Source organism: Rhododendron vialii, chromosome 8a, assembly GCF_030253575.1.
Source record: "Rhododendron vialii isolate Sample 1 chromosome 8a, ASM3025357v1".
Taxonomy (NCBI): domain Eukaryota; kingdom Viridiplantae; phylum Streptophyta; class Magnoliopsida; order Ericales; family Ericaceae; genus Rhododendron; species Rhododendron vialii.
The window spans coordinates 16,195,050-16,219,957 of record NC_080564.1 but is presented as its reverse complement, the minus strand read 5'-3'; the positions used below and the strand labels follow the sequence as shown (position 1 = coordinate 16,219,957).

Below are 24,908 nucleotides of genomic sequence, written 5' to 3'. Positions count from 1 at the left end.
GGAATCTTCCAGAGTATTCTCTCTGCTCCTACTCTCGATTGGAGTTCCATCTTTGTTCGGCCGTCTCATAGCCGAACAGACGGCTTGGACCAGTTACCTCACATGTAACTGGTCCTTGAGCCCGTACAACCTTCCTGGACCATTGACTTCTCATGTCACTGGTCCATATTGCCGAACACTTGTTTAGCATGATGACTGTCCTGTCTATATTCAAACTATGGTTCCACGTACCATTTATTCGGATATCGATTGCATTGCTTTCAACCCGTGATCACTCGTATCACGTGCTAGGTTCTTTACATCATCTGTTCGGCTGTATCATAACCGAACAGTCTATTTATAGCCATGACTTCTCATATCACTGGTCCATATCGCTGTTCACCGAACTGCTCGGCGATAAGTCCAGTCGTATTTACCACGTGTTCCCAAACATCACGTGTTTGGTAACTAAATGTATCTGCTCGGGAATACCTCCCTACAAGAACGGTAGTTATCCTTATCTACTATCCAAGTATAAAGTAGTTTTGTACCCTAACTCTAAATATAAGTTCATTAGGAAGTAACCTTGATCATTTTATTTAAAGTAGATAAGGTTATGTTTTGTTGGGAACATATGAAATGCATGATGTTCGTTATTGGTAACTCAACATGTTAACTAGTATAGAATTGGATGATCTTGTTGGATTCATTTTGAGTATTCTATAAATGCTTGTTTATGTGAAAAGTCCTACCGCGGAGTCAATGCATGAAAACGAGACACGGAAATCGAGAAAGTAGAAACATGACACCTAGGGTGTGGTTTATGAAAAGACGTGTTTTGAAAAGGGTGAAATGTTTTGGAAACCGCAATGTGGCCGGACGTGGTAGACCATTGTGTGGTGTGTGTTTTGTGTGCCAAAGGGAACCCGGGACGGCGGAACCATTGTGAGGATACTCGGGAGACCGGAACAGCGGAACCGAGGTTGGGTGTGTGCTTGGTTATCCGCGGAGAGGAGCCAATGCAATGTGTGCTAATGGGAACCCGGGACGGCGGAACCATTGTGAGGATACTTGTGAACCCGGAACGGCGGAACCAAGGTTGGGTGTGTTAAAAACGAGTTTTGAAATAATGAATGGGTTATGAAATGAGGAAAATGAGACACGACTTACGAAATGTCGCGTAGGAGAAACTCATAACTCTTGAACACCAACGTTGATTGAATCTCGAATGCGGATGTGTCATTGTTAGTTAATTTGGCTAGATAAGCATGCACTATGTGAAAATTATTGACTATATGATGTATTGTTGTAAGTTAAGGGTTAGAGTGTTTGGATTATTCTGTTGAGCGTTGTAGCTCACGGTGTTGCCTTTTTGGTAACCCTGACCTATTATATTGGTGGCGACGCCGGTATAATATGTCAGACCTCATAGACGAACAGGGTGAACTCTACACCTTGGAGGCCTTTGGAGCCGAAGAGCTAGCCCGGATGGAGGAAGAAGCGGAGCAGTAGTTAGGAACCCTAGTTCCCTCCTTGTTTGTTTTAAAGTACTCTTGTAAGACTTTGAGAGCCAAACTCTTAGACTCTATTTCAGTTTTCAATAAAAATTATTTTTTTGTAACGTACCCAAAAATTTGGGACGTTACAACCAGGGTCCTAGGTGAGTGCACCTAAATTATGTATCTAGCATGTTCTCACTTAAGACCATAACAGGAGGATCGAGTCATCCCATGACGCATCGTACATTAGGGTCGGACATCACCTACCACCAATTATAACCGTCTCATGGGACATATTCCCTCTTGAACAAAAGAAGCAAAATTTTCCCATGATGCATTATACATTAGCGTCACAACATCTCTCAACACTGCGTCACAACATCTCTCAACACTGGGCCCCATTGGTTACCCATTTCAACACAGGGCCCCATTGGTTACCCTTGCCATAGCCATGGCTCGAATCATAATCTACATACTCACATACTCACACTTTCTACACGTGAGTGACTACTCGTAACCACCCAGTGAATCTAAATCCATTCTAACACGTACCACATGATGCAATCAACAACAGCTCAAACATGATATATTTCAATGAGACAATAATATAACAATTGAAAGGTCAATAATATAACAATTGAAAGGTGCAAATAATTAAACACCCACTGGATTGGATTGGGCCGAAGTGCATGTTTTGAATTATAAAGTTTTGTTTCTGAGGTAAGTTAGTTATAGTTTTTATCCACTTTCGTAGGGCTGTTAGTAATTTCATAGACCAAACGGATCTTTTAAAACAACTCTTATAGACTAACAAAATTAAATTGTATTTTGTAGAGCTCCTTAAGATATTGTGTGAAATTATTGATTTACGGCCTCTCAATTTCATTACAGTAACTTTAAGTAAAAAAAGAGAGAGTCTAGGTGGACTTTATTATTTATATAAGTTACAAATTCCACTCACTGAACTCTTCCTCTAACTTAGTAAAAATTAACAAACTTAAAAGAAAGAAATTTTTATAAGTCCTTAATTTTGAGATGAAAGCCTTAATTTCTTTAGTAGGTTATTGTTCATAAATAAACTCTCTCTAATTAAGTACTAGACTAAAGGATAATATTTCACTAACTAATATATTACGCTCAACGTTGTACTTAGTAATTAAACGCACTCTCCCCTTTTCATTTACATAGTATTATCATTTTATTCACACAAGCCTACCTACTGATTATTAACAAGATGTAATATATATATATATATATATATATATATATATATATATATATATATATAGTTATTCTAAATACAATAACGTACTATTTCCTATTTCCATTCTCCATTGGTAATTAAATTTTATCATTTGATTATAACATGATTACTATAATAAACTTTAGTTGATGTATACTTACATAAATATTAACTAAAATATTACACGAGGACAATTTAGTCATAACGTGCATCTGTCAACCTAAACATTAAAATGTACAAGTATTGGTAAAAAGAAACAAAAGTCAACACATTGTTTAGGGCAAAAACTGAAACTAGGATAATCGCAGGGGGCAAGTGTAATATTAACCTCATAATTCAAAACCCATCACGTTTCTTGCACTGTCCATGGCCGAAAAACTAGAGAACCAACTGGTTCCGGCCGCCCCGTCATTTGGATCGATTTCTTTTACTCCGGAACATTAAAACCAATATGTAAATACTTAATATACATAGGAGAGAGTAGGGAGGAGATTATTCTACCTTGGTTTCGGTCGAAAAAGCGGTTAACTGGTTTGGACGGTTTCGGACAGCTACGAAAGAATCGGAGAAGACGACGGAGCAACAGGATGCCGGGGCTGACTTCGGATAATTGGGAATTGGTTCGGAGGTGCTCGAGGTCGTGCTAGAGTTGGTGTAGCGCGGATTTGGGTTCGGGTGAGCGTAGAACCGGAACCCACTTCGTATTCTTCCTCCAGACCTCCCTTGCCGGAGCTCAGATTCTCTCTCTTTTTCATTTCCTTGCTTTTGAATTTCTGTGGTAATGTGAAGGGTGTTAATGTTCAGTTTTCTGGATTGGGAGGGGGAGGTGTTTATAATGGAGAGAAGAGTGGGGTGATGGGGAGGAGTAGTGGGCGAAAAAAAAAATAGAGTAAAGGGGGTGGTGGCTCGGCAGAGAGACAGAGAGAGAAATAAGGAAGTGAGGGAACATGGTTCCTAAAATTTTGGGATGGGTACGTAGTGTTAGGTTTGGGTAGGGAAAAGAATTATTTATATGTATGTGTATGTATATTTGTTGAACAAAAAGTAGTTACTGATTTTTATGAAATTTAAATAAATAATGAAACTAATTATAAAATAAATAATCGAGTAAACTTGTTAGTTTAATTAATTAACACAATATATATATATATATATATATATTAAAAAAATTTAAGGCCAAAATTAGGTTCGTTACAACCTATCCCCTTTAAATAATTTCGTCCTCGAAATTAAAATTTACCTTCTGGAGGAAACAGATACGGGTAGTTGGTGCGCATAGTATCGGCTCGCTCCCAAGTTGACTCCTCTATACCCTGATGCCGCCATAAGATCCTAAAAAGTTTGATCGTCTTGCCACGAATATTCTTCTCACTATAATCTTGGATCTCAACCGGTTGTTCATCGAAAGTCGTGTCATCGTTAAGTGTGATCTCCTCCCAGTTGAGTATGTGGGAGGGGTGTGACATGTATTTGCAAAGCATAGACACATGAAAAACGTTGTGAACTCTGTCAATCTATGGTGGCAGGGCTAGGCGGTAGGCAACTTCTCCAATCTTCTCCAAAATCTCAAATGGTCCGATATACCGGGGTGATAGCTTCCCTTTCTTTCCAAATCGGATAACTCCTCGTTTTGGCTTGATTTTAACAAATACATGCTCTCTAGCTTGAAAGGACAGTGGTCTGGTCCTCTTGTCAGCATAGCTTTTCTGTCGACTCTGAGCGGTCAAAAGTCGTTGGCGGATGATTTTGACTTTTTCTGTTGTCTCCTTAACAAGTTTTGGTCCCAATAGGCTTGACTCCCCCAGCTCGGTCCAACAGATAGGCGATCGACATGGTCGTCCATATAGGGCTTCGTACGGAGCCATCTCGATACTGGCTTGATAGCTGTTGTTGTAAGTGAATTCGACCAACGACAAGTGACGCTCCCAATTTCTACCTAAATCCAAGGCACAGGCACGGAGCATATCCTCTAGGGTGTGAATCGTCCTTTCAGTTTGTCCGTCCGTTTGTGGGTGGAAAGCTGTACTCAAACGAAGGTTTGTTCCCAATGCTTTCTGTAGACTGCCAGAATTTTGACGTGAAGCGTGGGTTGCGGTCGGATACAATTGATACTGGTACCCCATGTAGTCGTACAATCTCCTGAATGTAAAGTCTACTGAACGATTCCATGCTATCTGTCATGCGTAAAGGGAGGAAGTGCGCTGATTTGGTCAATCGGTCAACAATTACCCAGATGGCAGTGTTGGATTTAGGTGATCGAGGTAATCCTGTGACGAAGTCCATAGTGATGTGCTCCCACTTCCAATCAGGTATAGGTAATGGCTGAAGTGTTCCTCCAGGTTTCTAGTGTTCAGCTTTAACTTGCTGACAAGTGAGACACGTGGACACGTAAGCTGCTACATCCTTCTTGATTCCGCTCCACCAATATTGACGACGGAGATCTTGGTACATCTTCGTACTTCCTGGATGTACAGCAAAGTTAGAATGGTGAAACTGTAACGTCCCTGAATTTTGGTCAATAAAATTTTCGTTAAATATTCAAATTTTATTTTTACTTTTTATATTCCTTATATATTTTCAATATTTCGTGATAATTAGTTTTTCATCCTTAAATTTTAACCATTGGCTCAGTAGTTTCCCGAGCACATAGAACTAGATTCTAAACCGATTAGTTAGAAACCAACTACCTAGTTCCTTGGATCCTTTACCCATTGGGTAATAACCGTTAGGAAAGTTAGTGACCCTTGGGTAATAGAGTCTTATGACCAATAAAGTACCGATGTGACTAGGGAATCTTGTACCATGTTTCCTAGAAGCCAACCTTGTCACTTCAAACTTTTTCATCAAACTTACTTTATTCTTTATCCTTTGGTCCATAATGTTAGGGTAACTTTTGTCCATTGGATAATAACCTTTTCATTATTATATTTTGTTTAAAATACATATAGGACATGTAGTCTTTTAAGAAATCTTATTTTAAGTATAAAAGTACTTGTACTTCTTTTATCCATTGGTCTTTACCCGCTAGGGAAATTATTACCCATTGGTTAATACCATTAGTCATTCTTTAATTGACTTGTACTTGAAAGACTAGAAGATTTAACTTGTACCTTGAGATTCTTTTGTACTTTAATATTATAGTTTAAACATGTGCTTATTTCATTTCTTTAATGAGGGAATCTTGTACTTGCAATCTAGAAAGATTCATATAGTACTTAATTGTAGTTGTACTCAGTTGTATACATATATATATATATATGTGTGTGTGTGTATACTAGCATGGGAGAGAGAGAGAGAGGGAGGCCGGTTGGGAGAGGAAAGAGGAAGTGAGGTGTGTGCTAGTGTGTAGTACACTTCCAGCTACTTAATAGCCCTAAGCCTATTTGCTTATTGACAACCTATTGATGGGCCATTATGACACAATCCTAGCCTTTGTTAGCCTAAGATTTGACTACAAGCTAGACCTAGGTATTAATTACCTAGATTCACCTAAAAAGCCTAAAGATCTTACTTGATTCTATAGCCTTACACCTAAGATATGATTGGATAAGGCATGGCATGACATGTGATGTGATTTGACAACTTAATGGAGCAAATCCATGGAGGATTTGGAGAGAGAGAGGGCCAGCCATGAGAGGGGAGGGAGAGCCCAAGATTTTGGCTATAAATAGCACCCCATGTTTCTCATTCAACTCACACATTCACCTAGCAACTTCTCTCTCTAGAAAATCCTAGTGTTCTAATTTGTTCTTACTTTGTTCTTAGTGTTCTTGAGGTTCTTCAAGAAACTCATCCTAGGCCGCCACTAAACCACCACTCGACTACCCTTTCGATCCAAAAAGTTTTAGTTTGGTTAAGAACTAGTTTCGAGAGAAACCTTTCTCTTTCGAAGCACCCGAAGGCATACCGTGGGAAGTTACTCCATCCGACCGCCGATTATCGTCCGTAAGCCGTTACTACCGCCTAGAAGAACGGTAAGGAAATCCTTACTTACTTACTTACTCAAGTATGACGTTGTAGTTTTTAATTTATAAGAAAGAACGGTTTTCGAAAGTTAAAACGTTACCATGTGATTCGAAGTATTCGTATTTTGATATTTCAAGGAGTATGAATTTGTATACATGAATCGATTGTGTTACTTGTGGTATATTATAGAATTGGATGATCTTGTTAGAATGTTTCATGCTTACTTTTGTCCTACCGCGGAGTCTTTGCATGGAATCGAGACACAAGAACCGAGAAAGTAGAAACATGGCACCTAGGGTGTGATTAATGAAAGAAAATGTGTTTTCCGATGAAGGAAATATTTTGAAACTACATAATGACCGGTTTTGGTGGCATTATGTGAGCTGTGTGTGTGTGTGTGCCAATGGGAACCCGGCGCGGCAAAACCATTGTGAGGATACTCGGGAGACCGGCGCGGCGAAACCGAGGTTGGGAGTGTGGTTGGTTATCCACGGTACAGAGCCAATGCAATTGTGTGCCAATGGGAACCCGGTGCGGCGGAACCATTGTGAGGATACTCGGGAACCCGGAACAGTGGAACCAAGGTTGGGCGTGTTCAAAAATGATTTTTGGAAAGGTTGAACGGTATGTGTAAATGTTGACACGGTCTACGATGAGTCGCGTAGGAGAAACTCAGAAAATCTTGGACACCAACGATAGTTGATTAACGAATATGGATGTGTCATTGTTAGCTATGTATACGAGTATCATGTGGAAATCGTTGATTGTATAACCTGTTGTTTGTAAGTTATGGGTTAGCGGGTATGAGATTGTTCTGCTGAGCTTTTGTAGCTCATGGTGTTACCTTTGGTGACCCTGACATATTATATCGGTGGTGACGCTGGTATAATGTGTCAGACCTTGTAGATGTTCAAGACGAACAGTTCACCGTGGAAGCTTTTGGAGCAGAGGAGCTTGCCAGAATGGAGGAGCAAGCGGAGCAGTAGTTAAGAACCCTAGCTATCTCCCTTGTTGAGTAAATGTACCCTTTACTTATGATGTATTTATGATGTAATAATGAGCCATACTCTCTTTATTATGCAATAAATGCCTCATTAACGTACCCAAAATTCGGGGCGTTACAACTTGGTATCAGAGCTGTAGGTTCAAAACCTCGGCCATGGGTAGAATGGGTAGAACCATGAGATAAGTTTGACCGTTGCACAAACGTGAATTGAGTTTAAGTTTACCGTCCCAAATTGGGTGGAATTCTGACAAAACAATCTTCGGATTGAAGCAAGGTGTGGAAATTGGCAGTACCACCGAGCTGGGAATTCTTGAACAATTGGATGATGACTTAAATCAAGAATCGAAAGTGGAACATAGATTCAAATCTTCTTAAGTGATTACCCTGTCGTGGGATATTCCTAATTGAGGTTGAAACTTTTTCTTGTAGATGAGACATCTAGTTGATCTTTTAGCCGAAGCCTATCAACCCAGAAATACCATAGAAACCCTGACAGCCCAGAAACTGGTAGATCCCGACTTTGTGGCCGCTGTACTTGCAGAAAAGAGAGATTTCCAGAGAGTGCAGCAAAGGACCCCTGGTTTTCGGAAATGTTTCCTATCCTGTCTGCTTTCCATGAGTATTTCGGTGTCTTACCCCTGATGGAGAACTTTGAGGTTGGAGTTAAGGAAGAAGAAATCGATGGCGATAAGGACGCCAATGAGGTGACTGAGGAAGAAAACCTTGCGGATGAAGGGAGTCTCGAGGAGGACGAGACCCCAAAGGATCTGTGAAGGCCAAGGATACTACTTAGGCGCACCTGGAATAAATCTAGTAACCGTTGTAATCCTTCGGAATGTAGGATGTTAAGGATTAGGATCGTTTTCAACTTGTGTTAGGAAAAATCTCGTGTCTCTACTTGCCTTGTAGTAGAATTCTATGCTTATGTTGTATGATGTTCTTATCTATGAAAAACATGCTTTATTTTTAAAAGAGTACCGTTGCATACTTCTTGTTAGACTACTTTTGACCTTAGAAGGAAGCGCCTTTTACTAAAGGGAAATCGATTTGGTAGACTAAACTTTCCCTTTCCGATTATTTCTTGTAGATGGTGAGCCGACGCGGTGGACTAGGACACGATAACGGAGAACCCTCTAACGCGAACCCCGACCTAGCCCAAATCGTGCAAGCGTTTGTGACCGCCGTGAACGCCAACCGCCAAAACCAAAACCACGATGACGGACCTATGACCCGAGCCCGAGCGATGAACGAGTTCTGCAAACGCCGAACTCCGACCTTTCACGGAGACACCAACCCTGTCGTGGCTGAGACATGGCTGAATGAGGTCAAGATGATCCTCAGAACCCTCGGAATTACCCAGGATGGAGATCGAGTGGCTCTGACCACTTACCAGTTGAAGGGAGAAGCCCGCTATTGGTGGGACCTAATGGAGGCCACCCATACCATAGCCAATTTGACCTTTGCCCAGTTCAAGGCCTTGTTTCTTGACAAATACTTCCCCACACCCCTTCGCCTGGCCAAGGAACAAGAGTTCCTGAATCTCAAGCAAGGAACATTAACCGTCACCCAGTACGCAGCCAAATTTGAGGAACTGTCCCGTTACGCCCTAACCTCCATACTGACCGAAGACAAGAAAGCCAGAAGGTTCGAGTGGGGGCTGACGACTGCTCGAAAGGCTGTGGTAGCTCAAGCCTTCGCCACCTATGTTGAAGTGGTGAAGTGTGCACTTCGGCTAGAGAGCAAGGAATTGGACTTCAAAACCCGATGGAGGAAAGCTACTGACGGCACTGGTGGACCAATCCGCACCCAAACCCTCAGCGATAACCGTGGACCTTACTCCACCAAACCCTTTACCCCATCTCAGAACAATCGACCCAGGAGAACTGCTAACCCTGAAAGTGGCAAACCAAAGAGAAGTGGTAGAGACATAGCGACAGTTCAGTGTTTTCAACTGTCAGGCTATGGGACACTATAAGTGCGACTGCCCCCAACTTCAAAGAGGAGGGAATGGAAGCTTTGGAAATCAGAAAACTCAACAACCCGAACAGGTCGATTTTGTGAAGCAAAACCCTAGAGGCCCATTGCAGCAGCAGAATGGGCAGAACGAAGGAAACTAGCCCATGGGAGACCAGCAAGATACTGGAGGGCGTATCTTCGCACTACAAACTAAAGAAAACAGGAGCACGATCCATCGGTGATCTAAGGTACGCTTCTATAGTGCTTGCGTGCAAGCCTAGTTTGATTTTGGGGCATCGCATTCTTTTACCGCTACTGCCTACGTAACCACACTAGCACTGGAAACAGGACCCTTAAGTGCATGTTTTGAGATAACATCGCCGCTGAGGAGGGGAGTATAGCTGTTAGTCTAATGTGTAGAGAGTGCGAACTAGAAGTAGCTGACTTGCGCCTGATCTGCGATCTTAAAATGATCAATATGGCGGATATTGACGTAATCCTGGGGATGGATTGGCGATCAGCACGTCGTGCGGTCATAGACTGCCATCAAAGGTTGGCGACAGCTTATACCTTAGAAGGGACTCAATTCCTTTTAAGGGGGATAGACGAACAACGAGTTTGGCGACGAAAAGATCAAGGTGGCAGAATCCACTACTTGGATGGCCGCTAGTTTCCAGTTGGGAGAAGCCGATAGGATGGAAGTGGGATTACAACACGTCGTGTGCGAGTACGCCCATGTTTTCCCCGAAAAACTTCCTGGCTTATCGTCTTAAGGAGAAATAGACTTCTCTATAGGCCTTTAACCGGGGATGGCACCAATCTCTATGGCGCCATACCAAATGGCCCTGCTGAACTCAAGGAGCTCAAGACCCAGTCGAAGGAGCAGATGTACAAAGGATGTACTAGGAATGCTTGTGGGATACTAGCCCGCATAATGATTTGGTAGAAGTTTTGCATTTGGCGTTGGATGGAAACTTCATCAAGAGCGTATTACATGGCGAGTCGTTCGACGGCTGAACCAACTCAACCTCCATCTTGTAAAAGAAGGTGATTCGATCAAACAAACATGCAGAGGATTATGAGGGATGCCTGAAACGCTGTACTTCTAGCACCTGCCGAAGCCTCTAAGCAGTAGCTGTGTAGTGCCAAACCGTCCTAGGTGTTTCATTCGTTCCTTAACCTTACCCCTCACCTATTCGAAACCTAGCGCGCGCCAATTTCGGGGACGAAATTGTTTTAAGGGGGATAGATTGTAACGCCCCTGAATTTTGGTCAATAAAAATTTCGTTAAATATTCGAATTTTATTTTTACTTTTTATATTCCTTCTATATTTCCGATATTTCGTGATAATTAGTTTTTCGTCCCTAAATTTTAACCATTGGCTCAATAGTTTGCCGAGCACATAGAACTAGATTCTAAACCGATTAGTTAGAAACCAATTACCAAGTTCCTTGGATCCTTTACCCATTGGATAATAACCGTTAGGGAAGTTAGTGACCCTTGGGTAATAGAGTCTTATGACCAATAAAGTACCGATGTGACTAGGGAATCTTGTACCATGTTTCCTAGAAGCCAACCTTGTCACTTCAAACTTTTTCATCAAACTTACTTTATTCTTTATCCTTTGGTCCATAATGTTAGGGTAACTTTTGTCCATTGGATAATAACCTTTTTCATTATTATATTTTGTTTAAAGTACATATAGGACATGTAGTCTTTTAAGAAATCTTATTTTAAGTATAAAAGTACTTGTACTTCTTTTATCCATTGGTCTTTACCCGCTAGGGAAATTATTACCCATTGGTTAATACCATTAGTCATTCTTTAATTGACTTGTACTTGAAAGACTAGAAGATTTAACTTGTACCTTGAGATTCTTTTGTACTTTAATATTATAGTTTAAACATGTGCTTATTTCATTTCTTTAATGAGGGAATCTTGTACATGCAATCTAGAAAGATTCATATAGTACTTAATTGTAGTTGTACTTAGTTGTATACATATATATATGTGTGTGTGTGTATACTAGCATGGGAGAGAGAGAGAGAGAGAGAGAGAGAGAGAGAGAGGGAGGCCGGTTGGGAGAGGAAAGAGGAAGTGAGGTGTGTGCTAGTGTGTAGTACACTCCAAGCAACTTAATAGCCCTAAGCCTATTTGCCTATTGACAACCTATTGATAGGCCATTATGACACAATCCTAGCCTTTGTTAGCCTAAGATTTGACTACAAGCTAGACCTAGGTATTAATTACCTAGATTCACCTAAAAGCCTAAAGATCTTACTTGATTCTATAGCCTTACACCTAAGATATGATTGGACAAGGCATAGCATGACATGTGATGTGATTTGACAACTTAATGGAGCAAATCCATGGAGGATTTGGAGAGAGAGAGGGCCGGCCATGAGAGGGGAGGGAGAACCCAAGATTTTGGCTATAAATAGCACCCCATGTTTCTCATTCAACTCACACCTTCACCTAGTAACTTCTCTCTCTAGAAAATCCTAGTGTTCTAATTTGTTCTTACTTTGTTCTTAGTGTTCTTGAGGTTCTTCAAGAAACTCATCCTAGGCCGCCACTAAACCACCACTCGACTACCCTTTCGATCCAAAAAGTTTAAGTAGCTTGGTTAAGAACTAGTTTCGAGAGAAACCTTTCTCTTTCGAAGCACCCGAAGGCATACCGTAGGAAGTTACTCCGTCCGACCGCCTAAGCCGTTACTACCGCCTAGAAGAACGGTAAGAAAATCCTTACTTACTTACTTACTCAAGTATAACGTTGTCGTTTTTAATTTCTAAGAAAGAACGGTTTTCGAAAGTTAAAACGTTACCATGTGATTCAAAGTATTCGTATTTTGATATTTCAAGGAGTATGAGTTTGTATACAAGAATCGATTGTGTTACTTGTGGTATATTATAGAATTGGATGATCTTGTTAGAATGTTTCATGCTTACTTTTGTCCTACCGCGGAGTCTTTGCATGGAATCGAGACACGAGAACCGAGAAAGTAGAAACATGGCACCTAGGGTGTGATTAATGAAAGAAAATGTGTTTTTCGATGAAGGAAATATTTTGAAACTACATTATGACCGATTTTGGTGGCATTATCTGAGTTGTGTGTGTGTGTGTGTGCCAATGGGAACCTGGCGCGGCGGAACCAAGGTTGGGAGTGTGGCTTGGTTATCCGCGGTACGGAGCCAATGCAATTGTGTGCCAATGGGAACCCGGTGCGGCGGAACCATTGTGAGGATACTCGGGAACCCAGAACGGCGGAACCGAGGTTGGGTTTGTTCAAAAATGATTTTTGGAAAGGTTGAACGATATGTGTAAATGTTGACACGGTCTAAGATGAGTCGCGTAGGAGAAACTCAGAAAATCTTGGACACCAACGATAGTTGATTAACGAATATGGATGTGTCATTGTTAGCTGTGTATATATGTATCATGTGGAAATCGATGATTGTATAACCTGTTGTTTATAAGTTATGGGTTAGCGGATATGAGATTGTTCTGCTGAGCTTTTATAGCTCATGGTGTTACCTTTGGTGACCCTGACATATTATATCGGTGGTGACGCTGGTATGATGTGTCAAACCTTGTAAATGTTCAAGACGAACAGTTCACCGTGGAAGCTTTTGGAGCAGAGGAGCTTGCCAGAATGGAGGAGCAAGAGGAGCAGTAGTTAGGAACCCTAGCTATCTCCCTTGTTGAGTAAATGTACCCTTTACTTATGATGTATTTATGATGTAATAATGAGCCAGACTTTCTTTATTATGTAATAAATGCCTCATTAACGTACCCAAAATTCGGGGCGTTACACCTACCACCAATTATAACCATCTCATAGGACCTATTCCCTCATGAACAAAAGAAGCGAATTTTTCCCATGGCGCATTATACATTAGCGCCACAACATCTCTCAACACTGGGCCCTATTGGTTACCCATTTCAACAGAGGGCCCCATTGGTTACCCTTGCCATAGCCATGGCTCGAATCATAATCTACATACTCACACTTTCTACACTTTACCAATTTCCATTTACTTAACATCGTCTACGTGAGTGACTGCTCGTAACCACCTAGTGAATCTAAATCCATTCTAACATGTACCACATGATGCAATCAACAACAGCTCAAACATGATATATTTCAATGAGACAATAATATAACAATTGAAAGGTGCAAATAATTAAACACCCACTGGATTTGGATTGGGCCGAAGTGCGCATTTTGAATTATAAAGTTTTGTTTCTAAGGTAAGTTAGTTATAGTTTTTATCCACTTTCGTAGGGCTGTTAGTAATTTCATAAACCAAATGGATCTTTTAAAACAACTCTTATAGACTAACAAAATTAAATTGTATTTTATAGAGCTCCTTAAGATATTGTGTGAAATTATTGATTTACGGCCTCTCAATTTCATTACAGTACCTTTAAGTCAAAAAAAAAAAAAGTCTAGGTGGACTTTATTATTTATATAAGTTATAAATTCTACTCACTGAACTCTTCCTCTAACTTAGTAAAAATTAACAAACTTAAAGAAAGAAATTTTTATAAGTCCTTAATTTTGAGATGAAAGCCGTAACTACTTTAGTAGGTTATTGTTCATAAATAAACTCTCTCTAATTAAGTACTAGACTAAAGGATAATATTTCACTAACTAATTTATTACGCTCAACGTTGTACTTAGTAATTAAACCCACTCTCCCCTTTTTATTTACATAGTATTATCATTTTATTAACACAAGCCTACCTACTGATTATTAACAAGATGTAAAAAATATATATATATCTATAGTTATTCTAAATACAATAACGTACTATTTCCTATTTCCATTCTCCATTGGTAATTAAATTTTATCATTTAATTATAACATGATTACTATAATAAACTTTAGCTGATGTATACTTACATAAATGTTAACTAAAATATTACACTAAGACAGTTTTTTTTTTTTTTTTGAAGAGCACTAAGACAGTTTAGTAATAACGTGCATCTGTCAACCTAAACATTAAAATGTATAAGTATTGGTAAAAAGAAACACAAGTCAACACATGGTTTAGGGCAAAAATTGAAACTAGGATAATCGCAGGGGGGCAAGTGTAATATTAACCTCTTAATTCAAAACCCATCACGTTTCTTGCACTGTCCATGGCCGAAAAACCAGAGAACCAACTGGTTCCGGCCGCCCGTCATTTGGATCGATTTCTTTTACTCCGGAACATTAAATCCAATATGTAAATACTTAATATACATAGGAGAGTGTAGGGAGGAGATTATTCTACCTTGGTTTCGGTCGAAAAAGTGGTTAACTAGTTTGGACTGTTTCGGACAACTACAAAAGAATCGGAGAAGACGACGGAGCAACAGGACGCCGGGGCTGACTTCGGATAATTGGGAATTGGTTCGAAGGTGCTCGGGGCCGTGCTACAGTTGGTGTAGCGCGGATTTGGGTTTGGGTGAGTGTAGAACCGAAACCCACTTCGTATTCTTCCTACAGACCTCCCTTGCCGGAGCTCAGATTCTCTCTCTCTTTTTCCTTTCCTTGCTTTTGAATTTCTGTGGTAGTGTGAAGGGTGTTAATGTTCAATTTTCTGGATTGGGAGGGGGAGGTGTTTATAATGGAGAGAAGAGTGGGGTGATGGGGAGGAGTAGTGGGTGAAAAAAAAAATGGAGTAAAGGGGGTGGTGGCTCGGCAGAGAGAGAGAGAGAGAGAGAGAGAGAGAGAAATAAGGAAGTGAGGGAACATGGTTCCTAAAATTTTGGGATGGGTACGTAGTGTTAGGTTTGTGTAGGGAAAAGAATTATTTATATGTATGTGTATGTATATTTGTTGAACAAAAAGTAGTTACTGATTTTTATGAAATTTAAATAAATAATGAAACTAATTATAAAATAAATAATCGAGTAAATTTGTTAGTTTAATTAATTAACAATATATATATATATATATATATATATATATATATATATATATATATATAAATTTAAGGCCAAAATTAGAATCGTTACATGTCAAACTTTGTTTTATTTTGTTGAGTTGTAAGACAATTAAGTAAATTTAAATTTAGTAATTGAGATTTTCGCTGCTCAACTCTGTTTAATAAGTTTTATTTCTTAAATTAGTTTTTATGAATTATTAAATCAGTTGAAAATGATTTAATTAACGTGTCCGAAAATCGGGACGTTACAAGCAATCTCACATATTTTGTTTAGTTTTGTTAAATTTGCATTTCATGCAATATGTGTTTATGCTAACATTTCTATATTATATATGTGTGGTAAGGTATTTGATTTTTTTACTCCATTATTTTCTTTACCATCTAGACTTTTTATCGTTGTTCAACTGGTTTACATCAACATAATATATTTTTTTACACATGAAAGGAATGAAAAAGTGTTTTTCACATGAATAAGACATAAAAAATGTACGACTACAAATTTAGACGGACCCTGTAGTGAGCAAAGTGCAAAGTCACAAGTAGTAATCTATTTCAGCCGTCCATAAATATTTTCAACTGTAACGATCCTAATTTTCATAAATCAATTTAAACATTTTATTGTTTAATTAAATTGTTTTATTATTTAAGTCTAAATCTAGCTAATTTACCCAAACTTAGAAACCATAATATATAAAAACATGCTTATCTATATAAATACAGTATATACATACATACACATGCATAGGCATGCAAACTCTAATAATTCCTACACTCCACCATTCTTACACCAAGTCCTATCCAAACACAAACGTCCGTAACACCCTCCACCAAGAGCAAAACTCTAGGTTATCTTCCCCATGAACCCATCAAATCAAGAGAGAAAGAGAGAGAAGGCAGGGCCGGCTCCGAGGTAAGCCCAATAAATCATCGGGCTTGGACAACCCCCCACCACGGGGCAACCAAAAGAACAAAAAAAACCGTGAAATGGTATTAAATATTTAAGTTAGCGCAATTAATAATGAATGGGACCCTTGGCCAAGTGGGAAGGCCGTGTCTCTCCCTCGCGTATGCATGGGTTCGATTCACGCCGTGGAGCCTTCTTTCCTTGTTTTTGATCTGGCCAAGGTACCCTTCCTTCATCTTTGTCTAATTTCATAGAGCATCTTATTATTTTTTAATAAACCTCCTACTATTTTATTTTTTTTTGGTTCAAATTTTTCATGCGATTTCTAGTATTAGAAGTTGAAGGGTTTATTTCATAAATTAAACTTTGTTGTAATAATTTTTTTTATGTTTTGGTCAAACTATTTTACTTTCATATTTCTTTTGATTACAATACCTGACATAGATGTTAAAATGTCTATATTGATAAATCTTACTCACTTAAATTTAACCTTAGTAGGTTGTTTTGCTAAAAACGATTTTAGTGTAATATTTCGAGGGTTAGTTTAATTAAGTTGTTCAAATTTCCTTCAACTATGTTTTTTAATTGTTTGATTAAATTTTTATTGAGAAGATGGTAGGTTTCAAATGGTATGTGATTTCTTATTGAATATATATAGTTTAATCTTCCGGTTACAGTTACTTCGGCAGAAACAAATTTTTCTTAGTTGAAGTCTGTAAAAACATACCTATGGACAATCATGTCATACGAGAGATTAAATGGATTACCTATGATCTCAATTGAAAATGAGTATATTAATAAGTTAAAGTACAATGACTTAATCAAAGAATTTGCTACAAGAAATGCAAGGAGATCGAAGTTGTTTACTTTGAATCGGATTGTGATAATTATAAAGCAATATAACTGGGTTCATATTTTGATTTTATTTTTCGAGGTAATTCAAGCTAGCAAAAAGCAAAATGTAACTTTGATTTTTTTTTTTTTACGTGTACATTTCTTTATATTTTTTTATAACTTTATAGTATGTGGACAACCAAACTTAGGACCGGGCTTAGGCAACCCTGTAACAACTCCGATTTTTCGTGCAATAAAAATCTCGTTGTTATTGAAATTTCTTAATTTCTCGTTGATGTTCTTATTTGATTTTCTTGTGGTTTGTATTTAAGCAATCGATCGCCTTATCATCGTAATTCTCGACTAGAAACCCTAATCACACTTTGGACCCTCGAGAATCGTTTCTCGACTACTTAGTCCGACCTAGCAAGCCTAGTTAGCTTCTAACCGGCTCGATGGAGTAACCAAACTAGAAAGTCACCTAGTTACGTTTCCCTAACCGAAGATGGACCATTTTGCCCATCTTGAACCTTTTGAACCTTTTGAACCCTAGACTAGTAATTGTTTAATTATTTTCTTTTATTATTTTGGTTTTATTCTTTATCCATTGGACGATAGATGTTAGGGGAATTATTATCCATTGGATAAAAGAAACCCATTTCTTTATATTAAAAGGATTTTGAAGGATTTTAGCAAAGTACTATGAGTGACATTTATAATTATTTTGAAAAGTACTTTTCAAATTACTTTACTAATAAAAGTACCCAAGTAACCTTGGACCATTGGATAATAACCATTAGGGTAATCTTTACCCATTGGACAAAAGCATTCTCTTTATTTTATTTGGTAAGTACATATATATATATATATATAACCATGGGATTTTACAAAAGGACATGTAGTCATTTCCAAAACATAGTTTAATATTTAAAGTACCCGTACCTTATTATCCATTGGATAATAACCATTAGGGATTCTATTAACCATTGGGTAATAGGCTCATCTTTCAACCAAAGTACTTAACCCATTAAACTAATATTTTGTTAAGATTCCCGGGAGTACAAAAGTACATTATTTTATTAATTAAAGTACTCGTACTTTATAATTGTTTATTGGGGAAAATCTTGACCCTTTAAGACTAAATTGCCCTTAGTACCAAAAGTACCTATTGTTTAAATGTATCCTTACATGTTAGTACATACATATATATATACATATATAGCTAGTACATGGGAGAGAGAGAGAGAGGAGAGAGGAGAGAGAGACAGCCGAGAGAGAGGAGAGGAGAGAGAGGCCGAGAGAGAGAGAGAGAGAGAGGGAGAGAGAGAGAGGAAGGAAGAAGAAGATGGATTTGATGTGTGACATTAGTCTTTCAAAGTACTTCAAATCTTTGGTGATTCCTTTCCTAGCCAAATCTTAACCCCATTAACCTCCATTGTACAAAACTCAATTGTTTAAGCCATGAATCTTGTACCAATGTCTCCTCCATGGCAACAAATCTTCCAAGAATCCCATCCAAGGACTAACATAGCCATGCAAGCCTACCAATTTAGCTTCCAACCTTTCAATCAAAGCATGACATGTGAAATAAAGTGTGACATAGAGAGAGAGAGAGAGGGGCCGGCCAAAGAGGGAGAGAGGGAGAGCCTTGCCTATAAATAGAAGCTCACTCCAAGCTTAAACTCACACCTTCTCACTTTGCTCCAACTTCTCTCTAGAATTTCTTAGTGTTCTTGCTTCCAAAGTTCTTCTTTTCTTGAGTTCTTGAGTGTTCTTGAAAGAAACCACCAAACCACCTCCCAAAACCACCGTTAGATCTTTTAAAGTAGCTTAGTTAGTTAGAAAGTTGTTTCTAGGAAGAGAAAAGATCAACTCTCTTCCTTTCGAAGCAAACCGACGCCGTTACGCCGCCGAAATCCAAAACCGACGACCGAATCTTCTTAGCCAACTACTACCGCCAAGAAGCAAGGTAGGATTTCCTTAACTTCCATCCCGGTAGTAACTTCTTATCTCTATCCCTAAGTATAAGTAGTTTTGTATCATAACTCAAAAATAAGTTCATTTGAAAGTAACTTTGTTCATTAAAGCTTATGTAGATAAGGTTATCTTTGTTTAAAAATGAGTGGGATGAATGATGTTGTTGTTGTGATTCAAACATGTTATGTGGTCAAGAGTTGGATAATATTGTTGTATTCATCTTAATTTTATCAATGCTCGTTATGTGGAAAGTCCTACACCACGGAGTCTATGTATGTAACGTGACACGAAAACCAAGAGAATAGAGACATGGCACCTAGGGTGTGTTAACGAAGATAAAAATGTGTATCCGAGGGAGGAAATATTTTGAAACTACATAATGACCGGTTTTGGGTGCATTATGTGAGTTGTGTGTGTGTATGCCAATGGGAACCCGGCGCGGCGGAACCATTGTGAGGATACTCGGGAACCCGGCGCGGCGGAACCGAGGTTGGGTGTGTGCTTGGTTATCCGCGGTACGGAGCCAATGCGGTTGTGTGCCAATGGGAACCCGGCGCGGCGGAACCATTGTGAGGATACTCGGGAAACCGGCGCGGCGGAACCGAGGTTGGGTGAGTTAAAAAGGAGTTTTTGGGTAAAAAGGAAAGTGAAGTAAAAACACGGTCTACGATAAGTCCAAGTAATGAACACAACGTTAGTCAAGTAAGGATTGTAGAATCGAATATTTGTATGGACTATATGCATGATTTAAGTGGAATTGTTGTTATTATGTTCTTCGTTCATAAGTTAAGGGTTAGAGGGTTTGGATAGTTCTATTGAGCTTTTTGGCTCACGGTGTTGCCTTTTTGGTGACCCTGGCATATTATACCGGTGGCGACGCGGGTATAATATGTCAGATCTCATAGATGAGCAGGGCGAGCTTTACACCTTGGAAGCCTTCGGAGCCGAGGAGCTAGCTGTGATGGAAGAACAAGCGGAGCTGTAGATTAGGAGCCTTAGTTTCCTTCCGTTTGTAATAAAAGTACTCCTTTTCATGTTTTTGTTGTAATAAAAGAGCCAGACTCAGTTTTTATTTCAATAAAATGTTTTATTTAACGTACCCAAATTTCGGGGCGTTACAAACCCAGACATCCGGGCCGGCAGTAAGAGCAGGGCACGACCCTGAGTTTGCGAGGCCCCAGGAGGTAGTTGAAAATGGGGCCTTTTATATGTTGACATATAAATCAGTTGTTCAATAAAGGAAGTAAGAATTGTGGCTCAGTGGATAAGTTGTTGTACCATTTCTCCAGAAACCAAGGAAGCAAGTTCAAATCTCAAAATTGACATTTTGAAACCATTTTTTAAACTCCTGGTGTTAAAAAAAGGAGAGGCAATCGAACTCGTTACTCTATGCTTACTGCCCGTGCATCTTACCACTTCACATACATAATATTTAATATATTCAGCTATTTTGGGGCCTAATATAATTATTGGGCCCAAAACGGGAGGCCCTAGGCGGTCGCCTGATGGGCCTATGCCTAGGGCCGACCCTGCCCACTGGATGGTTTTGTTGTATTTTTTTGGCATTTTAAAATATATATATCTTAAAAGTTTTAGTGTATCATGTTCGAATAGTGAAAAATCATTGAGTGTTCTTGGGGTACCGCCACATGGTATCCCAATGCTCTTCTCCAACACATATAAATGTGAGACTCAAGACTAAAATGTATATGAATCCCGCATAAATATGTGATGGAAAAGCAAAAAAGAGTGTTTGGGCACCACCTGACAATTTTTCAAATTCAATGAATAACTTATTACTCACAAGCAGGCCTCCATTCACTAAACTTTTGCCTTCAAACCACCATTTACGTGTTTATGGAATTATAATTATTGGATTACTATCATATCACAAAGTGCAAATTAAGCAAGGCTCCTTTTTCACCTCCTCCCTTATTTCTTTATTCATCTTTCTAAATATATCAGTAAGACCTCTCTCTTTTGTGTAGAAGATGCTTCATTTAGACCTAAAAATTCAATTATTTTACTTGGGGAACCTGTACATTTATCTGCAAGATAAAATTATTTTAAATGTTTTCTTTCTAGCTATTTTAAGATTATCCAATAGTTAAACAATTTTCGAATAAAAATATTTCTTAAAGAAATAGTGCAATAGAAAATCAAGCCTTGTCATGTTCGTAAAAAGGAGACAGATAATTTTTTGTTTTTCACAGCAAAGTCGCTTGTATGGATTGTGCCCCATTAGTGCAAATTTCTAGCTACACCACTATTACCGATACTCTTTCGCTCTTTTTTTGTGTTTCTATATATATGGCTTCTTTTTTCTTTTTCTTTTTTTTCCCTAAGAGACAATAATACACACATTAATGTATAGGAAAAAGTCTATCAACACAAAATCATCCAAAACAATATACACACAATGCGATAATGTGTCATTGTTTAATAGTTGGCTGTAAAATAACATCTCATTCAATAGTTTAAAAAAAAAAAAGTAATACGCGAGCATGTTTTGTACATTATTGTGATAGTAGGAAACCTCTTATGTATAGATATCCTTCATAAGAAATCACATATCCTACCTTTGAACAAGAATGAGGAGGAGGGGTTAGAATTTCCGCAGGAATCTTTTAAAATGACCCCAAAAAAAAAAAGTGGCTGAAGGAAAATTTGACCTAGACATTTAAGTTTAGCTCATAGCTCTAGAAAGTTGTAGACACCCCAATTTGGCCTAATGAGTATTTCGAGTCCCACCTTGGGGACCATCTCGATGATGAACATGAACATGATTGATGATTGATTTCTCGTAATCCGAAAGACTTTGTTGAGTACTTTTAGCCACTTAGAGGACCCAATCCAAAGCCAAAAAGCTTTTTAAGATAGAAATACAGTTTTCTAGTTGAATTGATCTGCCGGCCGCTAGATTGATGTGCTGGCCTTTACTTCTTTCTTTCACCCATGGAATATGGTGGTTGAAAATCTCCCAGAGAGATTATTTTCTCGCTTGCGAGATGCATTCTTCAGCGCCATATCCTTTGGGCGGCCACCTGATCATTTTGTCCAGAATTCTGAAATGTTCTGTCTTCGTTTGATTCGAACTCGAACCCTAGTGGTGAAACGTTACTTCGGGGCTATGAAAATACTTCCCAATTAGAGGTCTTGTTGCCCTATACTTCCATGTTGATTCGTGCACTTGATTGGCCAGAGTGAGTCACCCATTATAGACACCCCAATCAGAATTTTCCAGATTAGTTTACTGATGGTATTTGATTCCCTGATGATGAAATGGATCAAGAGCACCCCGGGAATGATAGCATGATTGAGTTTTGAGTGTTTGATACCCTGTTAAACCCAACCAATTTCAAAAAGCCAGAACCTTACTTGCACGCGTTGGTCCAACCCCAGCGCGCCCTGGTCAGAGTGCCACATGTTGGTCAACAGTTAAAGTTTGACCGTTGACCAGCATGGTACTGCTTGGACCCGCGCACGTAGGTCAAACACTCGCACGCGCCGGTCAGAGGTAGTGCCATCACGTTTTCCACCCTACATTTGCCATGATCACAAGACTTTTGGAGCTTCTTTGACCCTGTTTATTTGTCTGAGGGGTGATCTCAGGGCAGGGGGATGTCCCTCCCCCCCTCTCTCACACACCTCCCATCAACCTTTATTGAAGGAGAGGACTTGTTTGCCAAGCCAAATCAGCCATTACTTGGCTAGTTACTCCTCTCCTATATCCATCCATCCTCTATAAATACCCCATTTACTCTTCCTTCCAAAGGGCTACCAAGTTACACTATCCCAATCAATACCGAGCTTCTTGTTCATCTCTTTCTTGCAAAAGAAAGCCATTAACAAGCTCCACACCTACTCTCCACACACCAATACCATCATCCATCAAAAACCACCATCTAACCCTCAAGCTCAAGCTCAACCATCTTTCAAACCCTATAACCAAAGGTATAACACCTTTGAACTGCATTCTGTTCTGATCCCTGAGGGGGCTAGCAGGGTCAAGGCTGGTGATCAATACCAGTCCTAGCCCTAAGGCTGGCAAGGTTTTAAAATCGTTGTGGCAAGGACCAGCGCGCGCCAGTCCATAGCAGAGTTGCACGCGCAGATCTCGCTTGCGGCTTGGGGTCTTGCTCTTTTATGTCTTTATCTACATATACACCACTACAAGCATGTAAAAAACCAGCCTATTGTTTTCCTTGCTAGAAGCTGCTAGTTGTCTTTCAATATCTATTTTTGCTGCAATGGAATACCCCTGGGGTCTTTCTGGACATGTCCCAGAACCCAAAAACATGTAAAACCAAGCATTGGTTGGACAGCTTAAACTTGCACGCGACAGTGAATGATCCGCGCGCGCTGGTTCATCTCAGACTAGTGGCTGGCCTTTACATGGGTAACTAGGCCTTAGCTTTTGTTTTTATCTCCACACTGTTTATGTGGTGTTTTATTCTTTTGGTGGCCTCTGAGCCCATTCCAACTGTTTATAACTAAATATTATAGCTGCCAATAAATTGCGTGGTTTGTTCTGGGTGTGCACTGGTCATTCCAGAGCCTAGAGGGTCGAAAATAAAAACTGTGGGTTTAAGCCTACTAGCACGCGCAGGTAATGGTGTAGCGCGCTCAGGTTAGATCTGCATGCAATGACTTGATCAGTGCATGCTGGTTTCTTCCTGCGCACGACATTCCAAATCAATGCTTTCCAGTTTGTTTAAAACTGTCACAGGAGTCTGTTTACATCCTATACTAATTGTTTCAATAAGCGAGCATGTCATCTATCACATCCTGCAAACTTGTTACAATTTTCATACCCCTAAACTGTTCCCCCGCTTTAACTGGCTAAAAATTGATTAATGAGAAAGAATCGCAAACGTTTTACAAATGCCCGAGTAGAGACCGATCTCCGGATTGGGCGAGTGGGGTACCTTAAAACCCTTCCCCTCTCATAACCTGGCTCCCGAACCTAAGATATCAAGGTGACGACGAACCAGTCTACAAGCCTTTTCAAATAAAATAACGTGGAAAACGTTTCAATTTCGGTTCCTTGGGTGGCAAACCTTCAAACTCAAGTGGCAACTCTAAATTGAGCGTTTCGCTGTGCTTTAAAAAAAGGCGCACCCGCTTATCCCAATGCGATTTTCGGGGCGTGTGCCCATAATGGCGACTTTGCTGGGGTCTTTCTTCATTAGTCTATACTTCAAGTTTAATACACTTGAGAGCAATCCCGTAAAAGTCTGTCAAAACAGTGAGCTTCGCGTTGCTGAAGAGCAGAATGGTTATTGAATAGGATCCTCGTATCCGACCAATCTTGACTGGGACTTTTTCGATTGTTCGCTTGTGTAGTTTTCTCCAAGTATCGATTAATAAAAGTGAGCCACATTTTAAAGGGCATTTTACAAGCATTGCGATTCTTTCTCATTAATCAAACTTTTGGCATCTTCATGTGCATCGATGTTGGCTAGCCACGTTGAGGTGTTTTGGGTAACTGACGCAGTTTACTAGAGCCCGGGGTCCTCGAATGCCCAACAACCTTGGATGATGATAAGTCATTCTACCGTTTGACCATTGCTCTGCAATACGCGTTGCAGCAAGAGGTATAT

At 39.4% G+C, this 24,908-nt stretch overlaps 1 protein-coding gene across 1 annotated transcript; it reads left to right on the top strand.

Moving 5' to 3' along the window:
- The first annotated feature begins 8,780 nt into the window (after nucleotides 1-8,780).
- On the top strand, nucleotides 8,781-9,668 carry LOC131298599 (uncharacterized). Its single transcript, XM_058324081.1, has one exon. The coding sequence runs from the start codon at nucleotides 8,781-8,783 to the stop codon at nucleotides 9,666-9,668; it is 888 nt and encodes a 295-aa protein (XP_058180064.1).
- Nucleotides 9,669-24,908: the final 15,240 nt, after the last annotated feature.